Raw genomic sequence first — 23,856 nt, 5'->3', positions numbered from 1 at the left:
ATGCTCATCAATTGGGTTGACCTGGACTGTCCGGGGGCTTGGGGTAGCTTGGCGCTGAGCACGGGGCCAAGCTCTCAGGCTGAGACTGAGAAGCCTGTGGTTGGGCCCAGCCTCTGACAGCTCTGCCGTCAGCCAGGATGGAAGGCCCCAGGCGTTGATCAGACCCAGGGGGCAGGGAGAAGAGCTGGATCTGGCTGGCTTCCCCCTTAGTTTCAGGCTCTGCCACTACCCCAATGAAACATCCTTTCCCAATTGGCTGTTTTCCCCACACAGAGACATGTGCTCTCACGGGGGAGTTTGCCAGCCCAACTGCTTCTGGATCGCTCTGGGCTGACTGAGAGTGAGCCACCCAGGAGCTCCTGGTTTGAAGGTCACACAGATCATCTCATGGAGGGTGAAGAACCTTCTTACTGGTGGGTGTCCAGGGATAAAGCTATGCTGACATCTGCTTTCTGGGCAGAGTGAGTGGCTTTGCTTGCCACTCAGAAAGCTGCATGGATTTCCCGGAGGGATCGGTTCATAGGAGGATCCATCTCTCACCCGTAAAGCTGGGTCCCCCAAAATTACTTCCTCTGACCCTCCCCTTGTAGGGGCCATTGTACTTAATGTCCTGACAGTCTCTTAAGAAGAGCTATGCTGTGCCGAGAGTCCAGCATGAATGGGGATGTCTTAAACTTGCCATTTTGACTCTGTTTTGAACAAGTCACCAGGAAAATGAGACTTGGTAGAAATAACCAATATAAAGGAAACTCAGTGGCAGAAACTGCACTTGGAAAACTTGATGTGATAAACCTGATTAAGGAACCAAATATTTATTGTAAAAAAATTCACATGGAAAAGCCTTGATCTTGGGAAAAACAAGTGTGGTTAATGCAAACTGAAAGTGAAAACAATTGGGACTGCTTAATTGTGAAATGTAGAAAACCAATTAAGGAATTAAATTGGCTTAATGGAACTCACTAAGGAAAACACTTTTGGCAAAAACACATCTGTATTAGCTTAAAGTTTTTCTGTAAAAGCGTGAAGTCAGAATATCCCTTAGGGCCTCAAAAGTGGAGGCAAGGACATCTAAGCTCTCCAGCGTTCAGAGAAGTGCTGCCGCTCAGTCCTCGACTCACCCGGGCTGCCCGTGCTGGCATCAGCTCACATCTCGGCTCAGGCGCTCGTCCTGTCTCAGAATCATGCTGTTAGGTTTGGGGGCTGCCCCCGTCCCCCAGTGCTCTACCAGCGGGTGAGGGGGAGCCCTTGCTTGGCCAGGCAGAGTCCCGCTTTGAGAAGGAGAAGGGTCTGAAGGAGGAGATCCCTGGGGCTGGGTTTTTATCTGGTTGCCCAGAGAAAATTCCCTGGCTAGTGAATGAGGAGATGGAGGTTCGGTGGGGAAAGCAGGTGGGAGCTGAGGATGGGCTCTGGGATTAGCAGCCAGCTTTTAGGTCAACTTAACGAGGTTGTAGGACCCAACACAAAGCCCACCCTTTCTCGTCTGTACTCACCACCCCCAAAATGGCCTGGGGACAAGGCTTTCAGAGGCAGAGGACCCAGGGCCTGACTGGGTGGGAGGTAGGGGAGCGAGAAGGTCCTTAGGAGGAATCTACACATGGAAAAAGCATGACAGCAGGTGGAGATGGCCCTGTGGTGAAGACAGTGGCGGTCACCAACAATAGTGTGTTCATTCCACATGTGCCTATTGAGCATGACTTTGCAGCAGGCAAATCCTGGGCATTGGGTGAGGATACGGCAGTGGATGTAACACGCAAGGACCTGTCCTAATGGGCCAGACATTCCCGGGGGAGGAGACTGACGATAAACAAGCAATCAAATGCCATGATAATTTCAGATGGTGGCAAGTGAAGTGGAGACAAAGACACTAGGATGCTGAAAAGATTGCCCTGACTACCACGTGGAGATCAGACTGTAGGGAGATGTAGCTGAGCTGTGTGGCACCATCAGGAGAGAGATGACAGTATCTCGGACCGGGCTAGTAGCCCTGGAGATGGGGAGAAGCGGATGAACTTGGACTACATTAGGGGCAGAGCTCAGAGATCAGATGTGAGGGGATGAGGGAAAGATGAATTGGGCTGGAGCAACTGGGCAGATCACGGTGCTGTTGACTGAGACTGAGAAGGCCAGAGGACGAGTTGGTACTGGAGGTGTGGTCGTGTGTGAATTACAGCTCTATTTTGGTCTTGTTGTATTTGAGCTGCCTGTCAGGCATCCAAGTAGCATCTGGAGCTCAGCGGAAGGAGGTCAAACAAGGGATAAAGTTTGGGAGTCACTGGTATGTGAGTGGTATTCAGGGACTAGATGAATCACTGAGCCTTTGGGTCTTAGCGTAGTGGTTCTCAACCAGGGGCAATTTTTGCCGACTTCTTCCAGAGGACATGTGGCAGTGTCTAGAGACACTTTTTGTTGTTACAGCTGAGTGGGGGTTGCTGCTTACATCCAAGGATGCTGCTAAACATCCTACAAGGCACAGGCCAGCACCCTGCAACAGAGTTATCTGGACCCAAATGTCAGTGGTGCTGACATTGCAAACCCTGCCCTAGAGTGAGAGTATAGATAGAGAAGAAAAATGGTAGCTGAGCCCAGGGACATTCTTACTTGAAGAGCTGGAGCCCCCAGCCAAGAAGGCTGGAGAGGAACAGTCTGAGAAAGAGGGAAGCTTGGAGCGTGTGGTGTCTTGGGAGAGGAGAGAGTTTGGGGAAGGAGAAGTGCGTTACTGTGTTCTCATGCTGCTAAGAGGGGGAATCATTTGAGCACAGGGGGGAAGTGACCAGTGGCTTAGGCAAGATGGACATTGTTGATGACCTTGATAAAAGCAGTTTTTGTGGTTTGGTGGGGCTGGAAGCTCTAGAAGAGAAGATTGTGCCAATGGCCAGCAGTTACTGAGCATGTCCTCCCCACTCAGAATGCCTTACAAGTGTCACTTGGTTAGTCCACACACAACAGGCAGGCTCTGTTATATTTTACAGAAGTGGCAATACTATTATTACCCCCATTTTACAGAGGTGGAAACAGGCACAGAGAGGCCAGTTACTCCCTAAGGTAAGTGGCAGAGCCAGGATTCAGACCTAAAACAGTTTGACTGCAGAGTCAGCATTACTGAAGGTGAGAAGTGGAGGTGCTTACTAAACACCACCCTTTTGAGAAGTTTTGCTGGAAAAGAGAGCAGAGATAGGGACAAGAGGATGTTTGCACACCGATAGAAAGCTGCCATGTGCAGGCTGAAATTGTTGGAGCGGGTGCTGAGAACTGAAGTTTTTGAGGAGGTGAGATGGATCTGAGGTTTAAGTCAAGGTGTTGACTTTTCCTCGGAGCATCGTTGTGGTAGCTCTGAAGGGGAGCCTGTTTTGAGCAACTATATCCCTGGACTCAACTTCTTCCCCACCTGCCCCCTGCTGGCCTCCAGAGGTCCTGCTCTGCTCTCCCTGTAGCCCCCCTGCTAAAAGGTAGCCGGAAGCTGCTGCACAGGCCTGATCCTCCCAGAAACAATTGTGCCCAGGAACCGGTGTCCCAAGAGCATCCCTGCCATCAGTACACATCAGCAATTCTCCACCCAACAGTGTCTCGATCCTTAACACAGAGGCGACCTGTGTTGGCCACCCAGTGTCTTCACTGACCACTCAACCTGGTGGCAAACACTTACCGGAGCCACGCCAGGCTCCTGTGAACTCCCTCAAGTCCTGTGCTTGCTCCTGCTCCTGGGAGAATGTTCTTATCTTCTGTTCATCTTCTCTCCCTCCTCTTGCTCAGCCTCCAGCCTCAGTGTAGCAGTCACATCCTGAGATTAGGACGTTCCAACACCTAGTTGGAGGAACCGGGACTGTTCCTCCAACTAGGTGAGAACCTCCTGTTAGCTACTCCTGCGACTCTGGATTCTAACTCTTTCGTTGTGTTCTTATTGCTTGCAATTTTCAAACCCAATGTCTGCATTCCATGCTAGAGTAACCTCCATGAAGGTAGGTTTTGCCTACCACAGGTATTTCTAGGGCCTGGCATATGGTAGGTGCTCAGTAATTATTTGCTAAATGAACAAATGGATTGGTGACTGGTTTATAGCCTAGCTGGTATTTACATGGCTCGGGTATTTCGGATTCAATGTTCTGCTCTACACACATTTCATTACAAATTTTTGAAACCTTTCTGATTGCTTACATGAGTACTTTCATTTTTGTTTGAAGGTATGTTAAGAAAGCTTAATTTAGTATCTTACATTGTGGTCATTCACCTAAAAGAGGTATGTTAAGTTTGTATGTTATTGACTCTTCCCAGTAGGATGGCTGATTTGGTTTTGTGTGAACCAACAGAGCTTTACAACATCTTGAATCAGGTCACAAAGCTATCCAGATTAACTGAACCCAACTATCTCTGCTTATTGGGTAAGTACTTTAAAAAAAAAAATGTGTTAAAGACGGTGTCCTTCAAACATTTCTGGTGAATTAAACTTTTGGGAGAGGGGAACAAATGACTTTAGAAAGCTGTTGAGTTCATGAGCTGGAAATCATCCCAGATTAAATCTAGAAGAGAAATTCCTAGAAGACTCGTGTTCTGAGTCCTCTTGTTATTGTTTTTAGTGAAATATTTTAAACATGTAATAAACATAACTAATGAATACCCATGTACCCACTCAGATTTAACATAATAAATAAAATGTTACGCAGATATATCTCCCCCCCTTTTTTTTTACTCCATCCTGATCGCATTTCTTGTCCTCAGAGATGACGGCTTCTGTATTTACACTTTTGCTAGATATGCAGGTATCCCAAAATATGTGTGGTTTAAACATTTACACAAATAATGCCATTGTGTACAGTCATTCTGCAACTTTTGTTTTTGCTTAAAATTATATTTTTTAGTTTCTCCCATGTTTATATGTGAAGATCTAGTTAGTTTATTTTAACTATTAGTTGGGATATGTGTCCATTCCCAGTTGATTACAACGTTGCTTGCATTGTGTTGCTATTATAAATGATGCTCCTTGTGCAGTTCTCCTATTCATGTGTGCAAGAGTTTCTTCAGGATACATACCTAGAAATGGAATCGCTAGTTGCAAATTTAGCCTCACTACATTGTTGTCAAGTTGCCCTCCAAAGAGATCGTGTCAAATTGCAATCCCATCAGCAGTGTAAGAAACATACTTTCCGATACCTGGTTTTGTCAGCCTTGAATATTTTTGTAGTCTGGGTATAAAATTGTATTATGATTTAATTTTTATTTCTCTAATTGTTAATAGGACTGAGCATCTTTTCATGTTTATCGGCCATTCTGGTTTCCTCTTCTGTGAAGTATTCATATTTCTCCATTTTTTTTTTCTATTGGGTCATTTGTCTCTTACTGATTTGTAGGAGTTCTTTATTTACTCTGGATACTAATCCTCATTATTTTTACACATTGCAAATATCTTCTCCCACTCTTTAGTATTTCTTTGACATTTTTTCTTGTGGAGTGTTTAACACACATAAAGAAAAGTATTAAAAATAAAAATTTTGAGTTTTGATTTATCACAAAGCAGACACCCACGTAACTACTGCTCACGGAAGTCCCATCGTGCCCTCTCCCAGTTGCTAATCCATTCCTCCCCCTACAGAGGTGACCACTCCCAGAATTTCTTGTTTTTCTTTATGGTCTTTCCACTTAAGGATAAGTGCTTATAGTTTAGTTTCACCTGGCTTTTGAATTTTATATAAATATTATCAGAATAGTATTTGTATTCTGATACAAATATTATTAGTATTGGCTCCTTATGCTTATTATGTTTGTGAGATTGATCCATGTTGGGTATAGGTGTTCATTCACTTTCATTGCTTTGTGGCATTCCTATTCCATGAATGTATCACAATAAATTCATCCATTTTACTTCTGGTGGATATTTGGGTTATTTCCATTTTTAGGATTAGAAGTAACAATTCTGTGAACATGGCTCTTTTGAACATGTACACATTTCTGTTGAGTTCATTCCTCAGAATTGCTGGGTCAAGGACATGTGTGTTTAATTTTACAGATAATGTCTTTGGCATATTTTATTTTTGAAAAGACGTTTTTGTTTATTTTCAGCTTTATTGGGGTATAACTGACAAATAGAAATTGTATATACTCAAGGTGCATAACTCGATGTTTTGATACATGTACGCGTTGTCAAATGATCGCCATAATCAAGCTAGTTAACTTCACAGTTACCAAATTTGTGTGTGTGTGTCTGAGAACAGTTGCGATCTAACCTCTTAGCAAATTTCAAGTATATAGTACTATTGTTAACTACAGTTACCATACTGTATATTAGATCTCCAAAACTTATTCATCTTGCATAACGGAAACTTTGTACCCTTTGACCAATTTCTCCCTCCCCGAGCCTCTGACAACCACCATTCTACTCTCTGCTTTTATGAGTTTGACTATTTTAGATTCTACATATGAATGAGATCATGCAGTATTTATCTTTCTATGTCTGGCTTATTCACTTAACATGATGTTCTCCTGGTTGATCCACGTTGTTCCAGAAATGGCGGGATTTCCTTCTTTTTGTAAGGCCCAATAATTCATTTTATTATATACAGCGTCTGTGTGTGTGTCACATTTTCCTTATCCGTTAACTTAGGTTGTTTCCATTATCTTGGCTGTTAATAATACTGCAATCAACATGGGAACACAGATATCTCTTTGTCATGCTGATTTAATTCCTTTTGGATATATACTCAGAAATGGGATTGCTGGGTTGTATGGTAGTTCTATTTTTAACTTTTTAAGGACTATCCATACTGTTTTTCATAATGGCTTCACTAACTTACATTTGTACAACAGTGTACAAGGGTTCTCTTTTCTCCACATCCTCACCAACACTTACCTTTGTCTTTTTGATAATAACCGTTCTAACAGGTGTGAATGATATCATTGTGGTTTTGATTTGCATTTCCCTGGTGATTAGTGATGTTGAATACTTTTTCATACACTTTTTGGCCATGTGTATGTCTTCTTTGAGAAATGTCTATTTAGCTCCTTGGCTCATTTGTTAAATCAGGTTTTTGTTTTTTGCTATTAAGTTGTTTGCATTCCTTATATATTTTTGATACATATATACATACAGACATATGGTTTGCAAATATCTTCTCTCATCCTGCAGGTTTCTACAGGTTGATTGTTTCCTTTGCTGTGCAGCAGCTTTTTAGTTTGATGTAATCCCATTTGTTTAATTTGCTTTTGTTTCCTGTGCTTTTGGTGTCATATCCAAAACATTATTGCCTGGACCAATGTTGAGAGCTTTTTCTCTGTGTCCTTCTAGTAATTTCATGGTTTCAGGTCTTGCATTTAAGTTTTTAATCCTTTTTGAGTTGATGTTTTTGTACATGGTGTGAGGTAAGGGTCTAATTTTAATCTTCTGTATGTGGAACTCCATTCTAGTTTTTCCAGCACCATTTATTGAACTATCCTTTCGCCATTCTATGTTCCTGGCACCCTTGTCAAAGAAGATTTATTTCTGGGCTCTCTGTTATGTTCCATTGGTCTATGTGTCTGTTTTTATGCCAGTACCATACTCTTTTGATTACTGTAGCTTTGTAATATATTTGAAAATCAGGAAGTGTGATGCCTGCAGCTTTGCTCTTCTTGCTAAAGATTGTTTTGGCTATTAGGGGTCTTTTGTGGTTCCATATGAATTTTAGGATTATTTTTTTTCTATTTCTATAAAAAGTGCCATTGGGATTTTGGTAGGGATTGAATTCTGTAGATCGCTTTGGGTAGTATTGACATTTTGACAATATTGATTCTTCTGATTCATGAAGATAGAATATATTAATATTTCCATTTATTTATATCTTCTATAATTTCCTTCACCGATGTATTATAAGTTTCAGTATACAAACCTTTAACGTCTAGTTAAGTTTATTCCTAAGTATTTTACTCTTTTTGCTATTGTAAATGGGATTGCTTTCCTAATTTTCATATCAAATAACTTGTTTGTGTATAGACATGCCACTGATCTTTGTATGTTGATTTTTGTATCCTACAACTTTACTGAATTAATTTATTAGTTCTGACAGTTTTTGTTATTGAGTCTTTAGGGTTTTCTACTTATGTGATCATGTTATCTGTCTGGAAATAGAGATAATTTTACTTACTTTCTGATGTGGATGCCTTTTATTTCTTTTTCTTATCTAATTGCTCTGGTTAGAATTTCCAGTACCATGTGGAATGGAAGTGGTAAGAGTGGGCATTTTTGGCTTGTACCAGATCTTTGAGGAAAAGCTTTCAGTTTTTCCGTATTGCTTACGATGTTAGCTGTGGGCTTTTCATATATAATGTCTTTATTGTGTAGTGGTAAGTTCCTTCTATACCTTTTTTGCTGAGTGTTTTTATGCATGGATGTTGAATTTTATGAAATGCTTTTTCTGCATCTCTTGAGATGATTGTATGGTTTTTATGTTTCTTTCTGTCAATGTGGTGTATCCCATTGATGGATTGCATATCCTTACATCCCGGGGTAAAGTCTACTTGGTCATGGTGCATAATCCTTTCAATGTGCTGTTTAATTTGGTTTGTTAGTGTTTTACTGAGGATTTTTGCAACTATGTTCATCAGTGATATTAGCCTGTTTTCTTGTGGAATCTTTTTCAGGCTTTAGTATCCGATTAATGCTAGCCTCATAAAATGAGTTTGGAAGTGTTCCCTCTTTTCTTTATAGAAGAGTTTAAGAAGGATTGGTATTAATTCTTCAAATGTTTGGTAGAATTCACTGGTGAAGCCATTTGGTCCTGAGCTTTTCATTGCTGGGAGACTTAATTTCTGCTTCAGTCTCCTTATTTGTTATTGGTCTGTTCATGCTTTCTGTTTCTTCTTGATTCAGGTTTGGTAGGTTGTAAGTTTCTAGGAATTTATCCTTCTAGATTATCCAATTTGTTGCTGTGTAATTGTTCATAATCCTCTATAATGCTTTATTTCTGAGCCATCTATTATGTCTCCTCTTTCATTTCTTTCTTTTTTTTTTTTTTTTTTTTTTTTGAGACAGAGTCTCACTCTGTTGCCCGGGCTAGAGTGAGTGCCGTGGCTTCAGCCTAGCTCACAGCAACCTCAAACTCCTGGGCTCAAGCGATCCTCCTGCCTCAGCCTCCCGAGTAGCTGGGACTACAGGCATGCACCACCATGCCCAGCTAATTTTTTGTATATATATATTTTAGTTGTCCATATAATTTCTTTCTATTTTTAGTAGAGACGGGGTCTCACTCTTGCTCAGGCTGGTCTCGAACTCCTGACCTCGAGCGATCCACCCGCCTCGGCCTCCCAGAGTGCTAGGATTACAGGCGTGAGCCACCGCGCCCGGCCTCCTCTTTCATTTCTAATTTTGTGAGTCTTCTCTTTTTTTCCCTCAGTTTAGCTAAGGGTTTGTTGATTTTATTTACTTATTGAACAGGCTTTCTTTTTTTCTTTCTGTTTTTTTAAGAGGTAAGGTCTTACTCTGTTGCCCAGATGCAATCATAGCTCGCTGCAACCTTGAACTCCTGAAATCAAGGGAATGATCCTTGGGTCTCAGCCTCCTGAGTAGCTGGGACTACAGGCATGCGCCTCCACCCCTGGCTAATTTTCTCTCTCTCTCTCTCTCTCTCTCTTTTTTTTTTTTTTTTTTGAGACAGGGTCTTGCTATGTTGCCTAGGCTGATCTCAAACTCCCAGCCTCAGGCATTCCTCCCATCTCACCTCCCAAAGTGCTGGGATTATAGGCATGAGCCACTGTACCAGCCTCTTGTTTTCTTTTCTGTTCTCTATTTCATCTGTTCATTTATTCTCTTATCTTTATCATTTCCTTCTTTCAGTTAACATTGGGTTTAGTTTGTTCTTTTTCAAGTTCCTTGAGGTGTGAAATTGGGTTGTTTGAGATGTTTCTTCTTTTTTAATGCAGGCATTTATTGCTATAAACTTCCTTCTTAGTACTGCTTTTTCCCTTTTTTCCCCTTTATTTCCCTTTCTTTCAAGACAGGGTCTCACTCTATTGCCCTGGCTAGAGTGAAGTGGTGTCATTATAGCTCACTGCAACCTCACACTCCTGGGCTCAAGCAATCCTCCTGCCTCGGCCTCCCAAGTAGCTGGGACTACAGTCACGTGCCATGACACCCAGCTAATTTTCTTTTCTTTTCTTCTTCTATTTTTTTTTTTGGTAGAGATTTCACTCTTTCTCAGGCTGGTTTCGAACTCCTGGCCTCAAGAAATCCTCCTACCTTGGCCTCCCAAAGTGCTAGGGTTACAGGCATGAGCCACCACAGCTAGCCCTGCAATTCCTTAAAACTTCACTTATGGAGAGAGGCTGTCACAGGGGAGGACATCCACTAGTTTATGGAGATCCCTAAGAAAGTGTGATTTTAAAAATCTGGATTGTATTTAAGTTTCACCAGCCTTTTTCATTGTATTCATAGGAAGTTGCAGCTGTTCTGCCAACATTCAAACTACTTCTGGTATCCTAAGTTGGCTGTATAAGATATGGCTTTGGAATCTCACAAGTGATATTTTGTATAACTTATAGGAATAAATATCTCCTAGTTCCAGATTTGTAGTTTCCAAATATCACTTACCATTCAGTTGAGTAACCATATGGATGCCAGCTATCTATGAAAAAGGATTTTCCTCAAATATATGATTTATCACTGTACATTTAAGAAGTAGCTGTACCAAAACAGGCAAAAAAAAAAAAAAAAATTACTGATGGTTGGTATTTGAGATACAAATCCATTCAATAGAGAGCCTAATGGTTTATTTATTGCAAAATCCCAACCAAGAGCTGTGAATTTTTACTACATCCATTCAAAATAAGTAGCTTGTATGGAATATAGATTCTGACATAGATGTAAGATGTGAAAATCAAGGGACTGAACCTGCATGCTTCATTTGTTTATAAACTCACACACACTGATATTCTGCAAAAAAGACAATTACTGCAAAGAAAAAAGTGTCCTTTTGCAAACAAGCCTAAAAGCATCTCTCCAAAGAGTCCCAAATAAACATGCATGTGTATGTATAAAGCATTACTGTTCAACACAAATGATATTTCTAGAAAAGATTTAGCTGCTCATGTTAAAAAAAGCAACATCAAAATGATATGTAACATTGTAAGCCCTTAAAGCATTACAATTTAAAAAAATATCAGAATCACTATTTATAATATTATGATTAACATGCACAAATAAGAGATAATAACAAATTCTTAAATACCTGGACTGATACAATATCCATTGTTGGGAGAATTTTTCTTCAAGTTAAATATCCAGTGAATTCCAAGTTCACATACATTTTTAAAGGGCTAATTTTATATAAAGCAGGCAAATTCTTCAAGTAATTTGCTATTAAGCATGCCAGTTTTTATAGATCTTAACAAGGAAATAAAATCAAAGTAGAAAAAAAGAAAAACTGACAAATTGGAGCCAGACAGAGCAACAGAATGCTATGATGCTATCTTGGCCGTTTTATTTCAATGAAACACATAGGTTAACACTGCGGTCCCCAACCCCTGGGCCATGGCACAGTACCTTCACTGGCCTATTAGGAAACAGGCCTTGCATCACTGCCTGAGCTCTGCACGCCCCCCACCCCCTTTACCAGTCCGTGGAAAAATTGTCTTCCATGAAACCGGTCCCTGTTCCAAAAAGGTTGGGGACTGCGGGTAACAGATTTAGATACCTGGTTTTAGTACATTAACTTCCTTGGATTTTCTAAAACTTATCCATCAATCAATGAGAATGTGAAAGTCCTAAGGATTAAGAGTTCCATTTAAAAACCAACACTGGATGCTAATTAAAGCAGTCTTAAAAATGCTGTCAGAGAGGATTCTGGGAATATGGTAGAGTAGGAGCACCAGGAATTTCTCTCCCCAGCTAGACAACAATTGCACTGGCAGAATCTGTCTGATACAATTATTTTGGAGCTCTGGAGGCATTGAATGCTTGCAGCTTCTAGGGGAAGGTTTGGATTGTGGTTAACTTCAGTCAATTTCAACTTCTAGCCAAGTAGCAGCTGCCATCCCCACCCCTAGTTCCATGGCAGGCAGCTGTGCACATGTTCCCAGAGCAACCTGTACACAGCTTATAGGAGTGAGGATGAGCAAACAGGACACTGTCCTCCAAGTATCATGGATCTGTGCTTTGATTGCTGACTGCTGCTTCCGATCACAAAGGTGTGGACAGAGGTGGGTGACCATTGTTGCATCTCTTTCTATTGCAAGCCCCTCCCTCTCTGACTTCTGATTTCAGGGGCAATTTAAAGGGCCAATACCCTTTCCCACCCCTTCATTTTTCTCTTTTGTCCCCTTTGGGACTCAGACATTAAAGACTAGAACACTAAAAAATAGCTGCCTAGAGCAAGAAAATCAGAAAGTGACTACATATTCCCAGGGAAAGGCACAGACTCAGAAAAAAACCTGAAAAAACTAAGTTTACACTTTAGGCTGAGCCTTGGCACAGAGACAGCTTACAACAATTAAAAAAAAAAAAATAACAAAAAACAGCCCTGGAGAAAGAGGAGAATAAGAAATAAGAAAGGGGAAAAAAAAAAATTAACAGAAACTGTCCCTGAAAAAGACCTGATGGTAGATCTACTAGACAAAGACTTTATTTTTATTTATTTATTTATTTTTTGAGACAGAGTCTCACTCTGTTTCCTGGGCTAGAGTGCCGTGGCGTCAGCCTAACTCACAGCAACCTCAAACTCCTGGGCTCAAGCAATCCTTCTGCCTCAGCCTCCCGAGTAGCTGGGACTACAGGCATGTGCCACCATGCCCGGCTAATTTTTTGTATATGTTTTAGTTGTTTGGCTAATTTCTTTCTATTTTTAGTAGAGATGGGGTCTCGCTCTTGCTCAGGCTGGTCTCGAACTCCTGAGCTCAAACAATCCACCCGCCTGTGCCTCCCAGAGTGCTAGGATTACAGGCGTGAGCCACCGCCTTCGGCCTAGACAAAGACTTTAAAACAACCATGTTAAAGATGCTCAGAGAACTAAGAAGACTTGGAGAAAGTCAAGAAAACAGTCTATGAATAAAATGGAAATAGCAATAAAGAGAAAACCTGAAAATAAAGCAATTCTGGAGCTGAAAAGTACAATAACCAAATTTTAAAAATTCACTCCAGGGATTCATAGGCCGACTTAAGCAGGCAGAAGAATCAGCAAACTTGAAGATAGGACAAGAAACATTATCAAGTCTAAGGAACAGAAAAAAGATTGGGGGGAAAAAGTGAACAGAGTCTAGGGATGTGTGGGACACCGTTGTGGACCAATGTGCACATTGTGGAAGTGGCAGAAGGAGGAGAGAGAAAGGGACAGAGGAAATATTTCAAAAAATAATGGCTGAAAACTTTCCAAGTTTGAAAAACTTGAATACAGTGGTCCCCCCTCTTATCTGTGAGGGATACATTTCAAGACCTCAGTGGGGATGCCTGAAACCACAGATAGTGCTATACCGTATATGTTTCATGTTTTTTCTTACACATACATACTTATGATAAAGTTTAATTTATAAGCTAGACACCATAAGATATTAACACAATAATAGAACAATTATCATATGCCATAATGAAAGTTATGTGAATGTGATCTCCCTCTCAAAATGTCTTATTATACTGTATTCACCTATTTTCACACCACAGTTGACCAAGTGTAACTGAACCTGTGGAAAGTGAAACCATGGATAAGGGGGGCCTGCTATATAAACATCCAAGAAGCTCAATGAACTCCAAATAAGAGGAATTTAAAGGACACATTATAATTAAACTGATGACAGCCAAAGACGGCATCTTGAAAGCAGCGAGAGAGAAGTGACTCATCATGTATAAGGGATCCTCAATAAGATTTCTCATCAGAAACTTTGGGGACCAGAGGCAATGGGGCTGATAGAGGCAAAGTACTAAAAGAAAAAATGTCAACCAAGAATCCTTTATCTGGCCAAACTTTCCCTCAAAAGTGAGGGGAGAAATTAAAACATTCCCAGATAACAAAGACTGACAGAGTTCATTACAACTAGACTTGCCCTTCAAGAAATGCTTAAGGGAGTCCTGCAAGGTGATTCAATCAGTAATTAAAAAAAAAAAAAAAATCTCTCTACAAAGGAAAGTCCTGGACCTAAGGGCTTCGCTGGTGAATTCTACCAAACATGTAAAGAGAAATCCATATTAATAATCTCAAAAAATTGAGGAGGGAACATTTCCTAAATAATTCTATGAGGCTAGCATTACCCTTGTACCAAAGCCAGACAAAGACACTACAAGAAAAAACTTGTAGTGGTATTGCAGACCAATACCACTTCTGAACATTGATGCAAAAATCCTCGACAAAAACTAGCAAACCAAATTCAGCAGCATATTAAAAAGATTATATACAATGATCAGCTGGGATTTATTCCCAGAATGGAAAGATGGTTCATCATATGAAAATTGAGCAATATAATATACCACATTAACAGAATGAAGGAATAAAAACACATGATCACCTCAATTGATGCAGAAAAGGCATTTGACAAGATTTGACATTCTTTCATGGTTTAAAAAAAAAAACCCACAAACTAGGAATAGAAGGAAACAACCCCAACATCATAAAGGCTATATATGAAAAACCCACAGTGAACGTCATACTCAATGGTAAACACTGAAAGCTTTCCCTCTAAGATCAGGAACAAGGCAAGGATGCCTGCTTTTGGCACTTTTGTTCAACACTGTACTGGAAGTTCTAGCTAGAGCAATTATGCAAGTAAAAGAAATACAAGGCATCCCATTTGCAAAGAAGGAAGTAAAACTATCTGTTTACGGTGACATCTTATATGTAGAGAAAATCCTGAAGATTCCACACATGCCAAAAAAACCTGTTAGAGCTAATAAATTTAGCAAAGTTACAGGATACACTATCAACACACAAAAAATCAGTTGCATTTCCATACACTAAGAATGACAATCCAAAAAGGAAATTAAGAAAACAATTCCATTTACAATAGCATCAAAGAAGAATAAAATATTTAGGAATAAGCTTAACCAAGGAGGCAAAAAAAGACTTGTACACTTAAAACGATAAAATATTGCTGAAAGAAATTTGACATAAATAAGTGGAAAGACATCCCACGATCGTGGATTGGAAGTCTTATTGTTAAGATGTCCATACTACACAAAGTGATCTACAGATTTAAGGCAATCCCTGTCAAAATCCCAATAATTTTTTTTTTTTTTGCAAAACTAGAAAAACCCATCCTGAAATTCATATGGAATCTCAAGAGACACCAATAGCCAAAACAATCCTGAAAAAGAACAAAGCTGCAGGCATCGATTTCAAAACTTACTGCAAAGTTAGAGGAATCAAAACAGTGTGGTAAACACATGAAGGAATAGAATAGAGAGCCAGAAATAAACCCTCATGTATATGGTCAAATGCTTCTGGACAAGAATGCCAAGACCATTTGATGGGGGAAAGGACAGTCTTTTCAACAAATGGTGCTGAGAAAACTGGATGTCTGCAGGCAAAGCAATGAAGTTGGACCTTTATCTAACACCATATACAAGAATTAACTCAAAATGGATCAAAGGCCTAAATGTAAGACTTTAAACTATAAAACTCTTAGAAGAAAATATAAGGCAACTACTTTCACATTTGATTTGGCAATGACTTCTTGGACATGACACCAAAGGCATAGGCAACAAAAGAAAAAGTAGGCAAATTGGACTTCATAAAAATTAAGTTTTGTTTTCTTTTTTTTTTTTTTTTTGCCACAAAAGACACTATCAACAGAATAAAAAGGCAATCCACAAAAGGGAGAAAATATTTGCAAATCATATCTCTGATAAGGGATTAATACTCAGGGTATGTAGAGAATTTCTAAAACTCAACAGCAAAAAACCAAGCAACCCTATTCAAAAATGAGCAATGGGCATGGACGAGACAGTTCTCCAAAGAAGATATGCAAGTGGTCAGTAAGCACATCAAAAGATGCTCAATGTCACCAATCACTAGAGAAATGCAAATCAATACTACAATGAGATACCCCTCATACCCATTTGAATGGCTCCTATAAAAACATGCAAAAGGAAGTGTTGGATGTGGAGAAATTAGAACTCTTGTGCACGGTTGGTGGGAATGTAAAATGGTGCTGCTGCTATGCAAACAATACTGCAGTTCCTCAAAAAATTAAAAATAGAATTCACCATGTGATCCAGCAATTCTATTATACTTCTGGGTATGTACCCAAAAGAATTGAAAACAGGGTCTTGAGATATTTGTACACCCATGTTCATAGCACTATTATTCACAGAGGCTAAAAATGTGGAAGCAACATTATTACCTATCAACAGATGAATGGATGAGCAAAATATTCCACACAATGGAATATTATTCAGCCTTAAAAAGGAAGGAAATTCTGACATACGCTACAATGTGGATGACCTATGAAGACATTGTGCTAAGTGAAATAAACTAGTCACAAAAAGACAAATACTGCATAATTCTACTTATAGGAAGTACTTACAGTAGTCAAAATCATGAAGAAAGTAGAATGGTGGTTGTCAGGGGCTAGAGAGAAAAGGAAATGGAGCATTTTTGTTTAATGGGTAAAGAGTTTCAATTTTACAAGATGAAAAAGTTATGGTGATGGATGGTGGTGATGGTTGTACAACATTATGAATGTACTTAATACCACTGAACTATACACTTAAAAATGATTAAGATCAGCTGGGCACCATGGCTCATGCCTGTAATTCCAGCATTTTGGAAGGCTGAGGTGGGAGAATCGCTTGAGGCCATGAGTTCGAGACCAGCCTGAGCAACATAGCAAGGCCCCATCTCTACCAAAAACAAAACAAAATAACACAAAAAAACACAAACCAGAAAAACTAGCCAGGTGTGGTGGCAGACATCTGTAGTCCCAGCTATTCAGGAGGCTGAGGCAGGCAGATGGCTTGAACTCAGGAGTTTGACATTGCAGTGAGCTATGATGATGCCACTGCACTCTAGCCTGGGTGAGAGAGACTGTCTCCAAAACAAAAACAACCCCCAAATGATTAAGATGATAAATTATGTTTTATATTTTGATGCAACAAAAAATGGTAAAAAATGAAAGGTTTACTACTGTTAATGAATATGTAATAGATCATACAAACTAAGAATTGAAGCTTTGTCCAAAGTTTAATCACTCCTGCCCCTTTTTCAAGAAGTGTGCATTACCAAATGGCGATTGACGTGTTTGCTGTAATCTTTCCTTTGTAAAAGAACAGTTGCAAGAGATACAAACAAAATCTCCCTTAGCTGTGCCGACCGTCGGGTCCTCCACTAGTTTCTTGTGGAACCAGCCAAGCCCCATTCCATCTGGCATCATCACTAACCTCTGCCATTTTGTCACTAGGTCACCCCCGTCATATGGCTGCCTTCACTTTATCAGTTTCCTGAGACTCGGTTACTGGCACACCAATAGGAGATGCAGCCAGGGCAGTGTGGCCACTGCTACGCGTTTTCCTCCTGGTGGGGGAGGCAGCAGCGGAGAAAGTGGTTCTTGTGCTGCTCAGTCTTAACCAGGGAGGTTCTCCCTTATGTCTTGATTGGCGTCTGTCCCGTTTCACTGAGCTTAGTGTCAGCCTAACAGTCACCACCTGAAGGGTCGCCCTCTGGCACCCTGAGGTTTTGTTCGGAGGATGAGACAGTGGTAGGTTCCTCTCCAGTAGCAGGAGGACCAGCCAGGTCCTTATCTGCCTCTTCCATCCCTGCTTTATGAAGACAGACCTCGCTATTTCCTTCCCCTTCTGAGAGTACTTTGGGATCTTTTGACTCCTTTTGAGTTTTCCTTTGGCAGCAGTGACGATGGGGGTCGGGTCCTGTGCGCCTGCACTTGCCCTTGGAAGCCCACTGTCACTGTCACTGAGCCAACTGCGGCAAGGACTTGCTCTGTCCCTTCCATTTCGGTCTGCACGGGGGACTTCTCCTTTTCATTATCTTTTTGGGGCGGAAACTCTTTGGGAATTGGCCCCATGTGAAGGGGAAGCTCCATGGAAGGGGTTTTGCTGCTTTTTAAACTTGATTTATTTATCAGAGTTTTCTTCTTTGTACTTTTTTTTTTTTTCCCACGCAGGTATTTTGCTTTCTGTTCTCCTGCACTTTGCTGTCACCCTGTGGCACTTCCTGCCTGATTCTGGATTTGCCTTCTTTCTACCTTCATTTTCTTTTGCGTCACAGATTCCTCATAGTTCACAAGATTGTTTAAGGATCGGGCTTCAGCTTCCATCTTCCATTGGCTTTGCTCGGTTTTACAGGTTTTTTTCTGAATTATTTCCAACATGTATGTTCATCTTCTTAGTCCGATTTGAAAGTTCTGGTTATCACTTGGATCACTGGGGCATTACTATAAGCCTTTTTCTCTTTTGAAACATCTTTGTTTCCTCCCCTTTTACCAGCTATTACTGATTTTTAAAAATATATTGATATTAAAAATATATATATTGATATTGTATAATATCTGTCAACCTTGATGCACTCTCCTACTGATACTAATTGTGATTCTCTTGGGTTTTCTATATAGACAAACATATTGTCTACTTGACAATTTCATTTCTTTTTCAATTCTTATATGCTTTATTTTTTTCTTATCTCATTACATTGCTGTGGCTTTTGCCCCTCAGTACAGTGTTAAAGAGGAACAGTGATAGCATTTTGTTTCATTTCCCATTTTACCAATCAATATGATTGCTGTAGATATTTAGTAAGATGCTCATAGGTTTAAGGAAACTACCTTGTATTCCTAACTTACTAAGAATTTTTTCATGATAGAATTAAACTTTTTTTTTATATCAACTGAAATGCAGGTACATTCTTCTCTTTTATTATCTCAATGTGATTTTCTATTATTACATAGTCTCTGTTAGACCATGGTATATTGTGTTCTGTATACATTGTTAGACTTGGCTTACTATTTACTTCAGATTTTTACATCTATATTAATGAGTGAAGTTAGCTTACAGTATACTACTTAGTGTCACCTATATTTGAACCATACAGATCATGTTCTTGTTGTATCTGTCTTCTCTCTTTTTCTTTCTTTCTTTCTTTTTTCTTTGAGACAGGGTCTCTCTCTGTCACCTGGGCTAGAATGCAGTGGTATCATCACAGCTCACTGCAACCTCCAACTTCTGGGCTCAAGTGATCCTCCTGCCTCAGCCTCCCAAGTAGCTGGGACTACAGGCATGCAACACCACACCCAGTTAATTTTTCTATTTTTGTAAAGACGAGGATCTCAGTCCTGCTCAGGCTGGTCTTGAACTCCTGACCTCAAGCAATCCTTCTGCCTCGGCCTCCCAAATTGCTAGGATTGCAGGTGTGAGCCATTGTGCCTGGCCCATGTATCTGTTGTCTTTTACTCAAGATTATATTAAGATTCTCTCATGTTATTGTATGTTGCTATACCATGGTTCATTTTTTTGCTAAATATTATTCCGTTATATGAATATACCTCCATATATTTATTAGAATATTTATCCATTCTACTATTGATGGGCATTGGGTTTATTTCAATTTTATCAGCTACAGATATGTTGCTACATGCTTGTACATGTCGCCAGATGTTCGTGTGCATGCATTTCTCTAAGGTATATACATACCAAGGAGTTGGGTCATAGGGTTTGTGTATCTTCTGCTTTGCTAGACACAAAACTCTTTTCCAAAGTCATCGTATCAATTTACCTTCTTGTCATCAGTGAGTGAGAATTTCCATTGCCTACATCCTCACCAGCACCTAGTGTTATCTGGCTTTTCAATTTTTGGCTTTCTAGTGGGTATGTAGTGGTATCTTATTGTGGTTTTAATTTGTATTTGCCTGACTATCCATGAGATTAAGCACCTTTTTACATGCTTATTGGCCATTTGGATTTCTTTTATAAGGCTTTTTCCATTCAGATGTCTGAAGTTTGCCCACCCCTGACAATGGATTTGTGAATTCTTTGTGAATTCTGGATACAAGTCTTTTGTTATTTGTGTTGCAAATATTGTCTCTCATTTTATGGCTTGCCCTTTCACTTAATGTTGTATCTGATGAAAAGAGAATGTTAATAGATTCATTAATATTTTCTTCTGTGGTTAGTGCTTTCTTATGCCTTTTTTAAAAATAGACTTTAGCCAGGTGTGGTGGCATGCACCTGTAGTTCCAGCTAATTGGGAGGCTGAGGTGGGAGAATCACTTGAGCCCAGGAGTTTGAGTCCAACCTGGGTAACATAGCGAGACCCCATCTCTTAAAAAAAAAGAAAAAGAAAAAAAAAGAAGAAAAGAAAGAAAGAAAGAAATTTTACAAGTAGACTTTATTTTTCAGAGCTGTTTTATGTTCACAGCAAAATCAAGTGGCCGGTACAGACAGTTCCCATGTTCCTCTGCCGGCCCACGTCCCCCTATGCACAACCTCCCCAACTCTCAACTTCCCCTTCCAGAGTGGTATATTTGTCACAATCAAAGAACCTACATTGACACATCATTATCACCCAAAGTTCACAGTTGACATTAGGGTTCCCTTGTGGTATTGCACGTTCTGTGGGTTTTGACAAATGTGTCATGACATGTATCCATCATTATGGTATCGTACAGAGCAATTTCACTGCCCTAAAAATCTGTGCTCTGCCTGTTCATCCCCTGTCCCCACTAACCCCCGGTCACCACTGATCTTTTTACTGTCTCCACAGTTTTACCTTTTTAGGAACGTCATATAGTTGGAATCATACAGTATGCAGCCTTTCCAGTTAGGCATCTTTCACTTAGTAATATGGATTTAAGGTTCCTCCTTGTCTTCTCATGGACTGATAGCCCTTTTCTTTTTAGAGCTGAATAATATTCCATTGTCTGGATGTACCACAGTTTGTTCATTCATCTACTGAAGAATGTCTTGGTTGTTTACAAGTTTTGGCAATTATGAATAAAGCTCTATAAATATCTGTGTGAAGGTTTTTCTATAGACACTAGTTTTCAACTCATTTTGATAAATACCAAGGAGCATGATTGCTGGTAATCTTGCTTCTTGGTATTTATAATTTTGTTATAAACTGCCAAATTGTCCTCCAAAATGGCTGTACCATTTTGCATTCCCACCAGCAATAAGTGAGAATTCCCCTTATTCTATATCCTCATCAGCATTTGCTGTTGTCAGTGTGTTAACAGGGGGAAAAAAACCTGGAGAGGGGAGAATTTTTTTGAAAACAAAAAAACCCAAACTCTGTAAAAATAAGTTAAAGAAGTTTATTCTGAGCCGAATGTGTGTGACCACAGCCTGGGGAAACGTGCTCAAAAGGTCTTGAGAAAATGCGTGAGGTAGACAGGTTACAGTTTGGTTTTATACATTCAGGAATTACACGTAAAATCATAAATCAACACATGGAAGGTGTATATTGGTTTGGCCTGAAAAGGTGGAACATGGTGAGTCTAGGGGTGCTTACAGATTACAGTAAGTGAGTTTAAAGATTCTTTGATTTGTAATTGGTTAAAGAAATGAAACTTTACCTAAAGGCTGGGAGTGTATTTAAGATAAAGAAGTTTGTTAATCAAACACACATCTGTTAAGTAAACAGCCAGACATCTGTTAATTAAACTGATGGCCTGCAGGTGTGGTTTAACCTTTGCCTTGCATGCCCTTAGGCCTCTTAATGATTTAGTATCTTATTTTACAAAGAGTAACTCCAAAAGGGAGGGGACATGACCAGGCATGTCTGACCTCCCTTCTCCTCATGGCCAGCGACTCAGCTTTAAGGTTTTTCTGGGGTCCCCTTGGCCAAGATGTGGTCCTTTCAGTTGGCTGGGGGGGGGCTTAAGATTTTATTTTAATTCACAGTTGTTTTGGATTTGGGCCATTCTAATAGGTGTGTAGTGGTGCTCATTATTATTTTAATTTGCAATTCCATAACAACATGATGTTGAGCATCTTTTCATATGATTATTTGCTATCTATATATCTTCTTTGGTGAGGTGTTTGTTCATATCTTTTGCTCGTTTTTTAATTGGTTGTTTTCTTACTGTTGAATTTTAAGAGTTCTTTGTATATTTTGGATAACAGACCTTTATCAGATATGCCTTTTGCAAATATTTTTTCCCAGTCTGTGGCTTATCTTCTCATTCTCTTGATAGTGTCTTTTGTAGAGCAGCAGTTTTACATTTTAATAAAGTCCAGCTTATCAATTATTTTTTTCACAGATCATGCCTTTGGTGTTGTATCCAAAAAGTCATTGCCAAGCCCAAGGTCATCTAGATTGTTTCCTATGTTATCTTCTAGGAGTTTTCTTGGTTTGCATTTTATATTTAGGTCTATGTTCCCTTTTGAGTTAATTTTTGTGAAGGGTGTAAAGTCTGTGTCTAGATTATTTTTGTTTGCTTGCGAATGTCCAGTTTTTCTAGCACCACTTGTTAAAAAGACTATCTTTTTTCCATTGTATTGCCTTTGCTCCTTTGTCAAAAATCAGTTGACCACATTTGTGTAGGTCTATTTCTGGGCTTTCTAGTCTGTTCCATTGATCTAGTTGTCTATTCTTTTGCCAATACCACACTGTCTAGGTTACAGTTGCTTTACAGTTGGGTAAAGTTACTTGCTTAAAGTTGGGTAGTGTCAGTCTTCTGACTTTATTCCTTTCCTGCAATATGGAGTTGGCTGTTCTGGGTTGTTTTTGTTTTCCCCTCTCCATACAGCATGTGTTTTTTAATTTTTGTTTGCAAATTCATCTTTCCAGGGGAATTATTAAAGTGTCCCTACAGAAAGATTTTGTGATTGTTCCTGACAAAGCTCCCCAAATTCCAGTGGTCCTAAACCAGTTTCTACACACAAAACAGGCCTGGTTTCAGTTTCTTTTTCTTTCTTTCTTTCTTTTTTTTTTTTTTTTTTAACTTTCTACCTCAGACTGGTGGGTAGAAAGAGTTTATTGCTTTTCATAAATAGGTCAGAGATCTTTTAGGCTTTAGAATTTATGCCTAAGGCTCAATTCCTGTTCCATGTTCCTCCCAACTTTAAAGAATATCAGCACTTTATCTTCTGTCCTAGCATGGGCATTAGAACCTCAGATCTTAGGTTCTAGAGTCTGAGTTTGGGTCTAAATTTCAGTGAAGTATTTAGCTTTGATTTCAACTTTGGCTTTAATTTCCCCCCTCTCTCGCCTTTTAGACCTCATAAATGTCAATGGAGAAGAACCCAAACTCTGTAAAATAATTAAAAGAGGTTTAATCTGGGCCAGATATATGCACCCATTGCCCAGAAAGCCATGACCAAGAAGCCTTGAGCAAGTGGTCTCACCGTGGTGGGATTAGTTTGGTTTCATACATTTCAGAGAGACAGGAAGTACATGTAAAGTTATAAATTAATACATGGAAGGTGTACATTGGTTTGGCCTGAAAAGGCAGGACATCCGGAAGCAGGGCATTATAGGTTATAGGTGGATGTGAAGGTTCTCTAACTTGTAATTTGTTAAAGAAATGAAGTTTCTTCTAAAGGCTTGGAACATTTTAAGATAAGTCTGTTAATCAGAGATAAGCCACTGGACGTATATTGGAAATATACTCAGACTCAAGTGATCTGTTAGGTAAATTGATAACCGACCTGCAGGTGCGGTTTAAGTTTTGTCTTATATAGCCTTAGGCCTGTTAATGAGTTATAAAGGATACCTCCAAGAAGGGGAAGAGGCATGCTGAGGCATGTCTGACCTCCCTTCTCATGGCCAGCAACTCAGCTTTAGGGTATTTCTGGGATCCCTGTGGCCAAGAAGGGGGTCTGTTTAGTCAGCTGGGGGGACTTAAGGTTTTATTTTAGTTCACATATAGAACTCCTCCTAAATCAGAGATACAAAGTCTCACTCCCCTTAAGGGGATGTGTGGGTGTGGGTGTGGGTATGACGGGGTAAGGGGGAGTCATGTCGTAGG

General features: G+C 39.9%; 1 protein-coding gene across 3 annotated transcripts in view; it reads left to right on the top strand.

The window, feature by feature from the left end:
* The first annotated feature begins 376 nt into the window (after positions 1 to 376).
* STYXL1 (serine/threonine/tyrosine interacting like 1) overlaps positions 377 to 23,856 on the top strand; it is a 51,020-nt gene continuing 27,540 nt past the window's right edge. For 2 of the 3 annotated variants that reach the window (XM_069486373.1, XM_069486375.1), the window contains exons 1-2: positions 377 to 413; positions 4,273 to 4,376. In XM_069486373.1, the coding sequence (XP_069342474.1) occupies positions 388 to 413; positions 4,273 to 4,376 (130 nt within the window). In that variant the 5' untranslated portion in view covers positions 377 to 387. Of the gene's footprint in view, positions 414 to 4,269; positions 4,377 to 23,856 lie in introns of all 3 variants that reach the window. The other variant, XM_069486374.1, reaches the window with a different exon arrangement.

This window comes from Eulemur rufifrons, chromosome 14, assembly GCF_041146395.1.
Source record: "Eulemur rufifrons isolate Redbay chromosome 14, OSU_ERuf_1, whole genome shotgun sequence".
In the NCBI taxonomy this organism is placed as follows: domain Eukaryota; kingdom Metazoa; phylum Chordata; class Mammalia; order Primates; family Lemuridae; genus Eulemur; species Eulemur rufifrons.
Note: the sequence above shows the minus strand (reverse complement) of the source record. Positions and strands in the feature narration are given on the sequence as shown.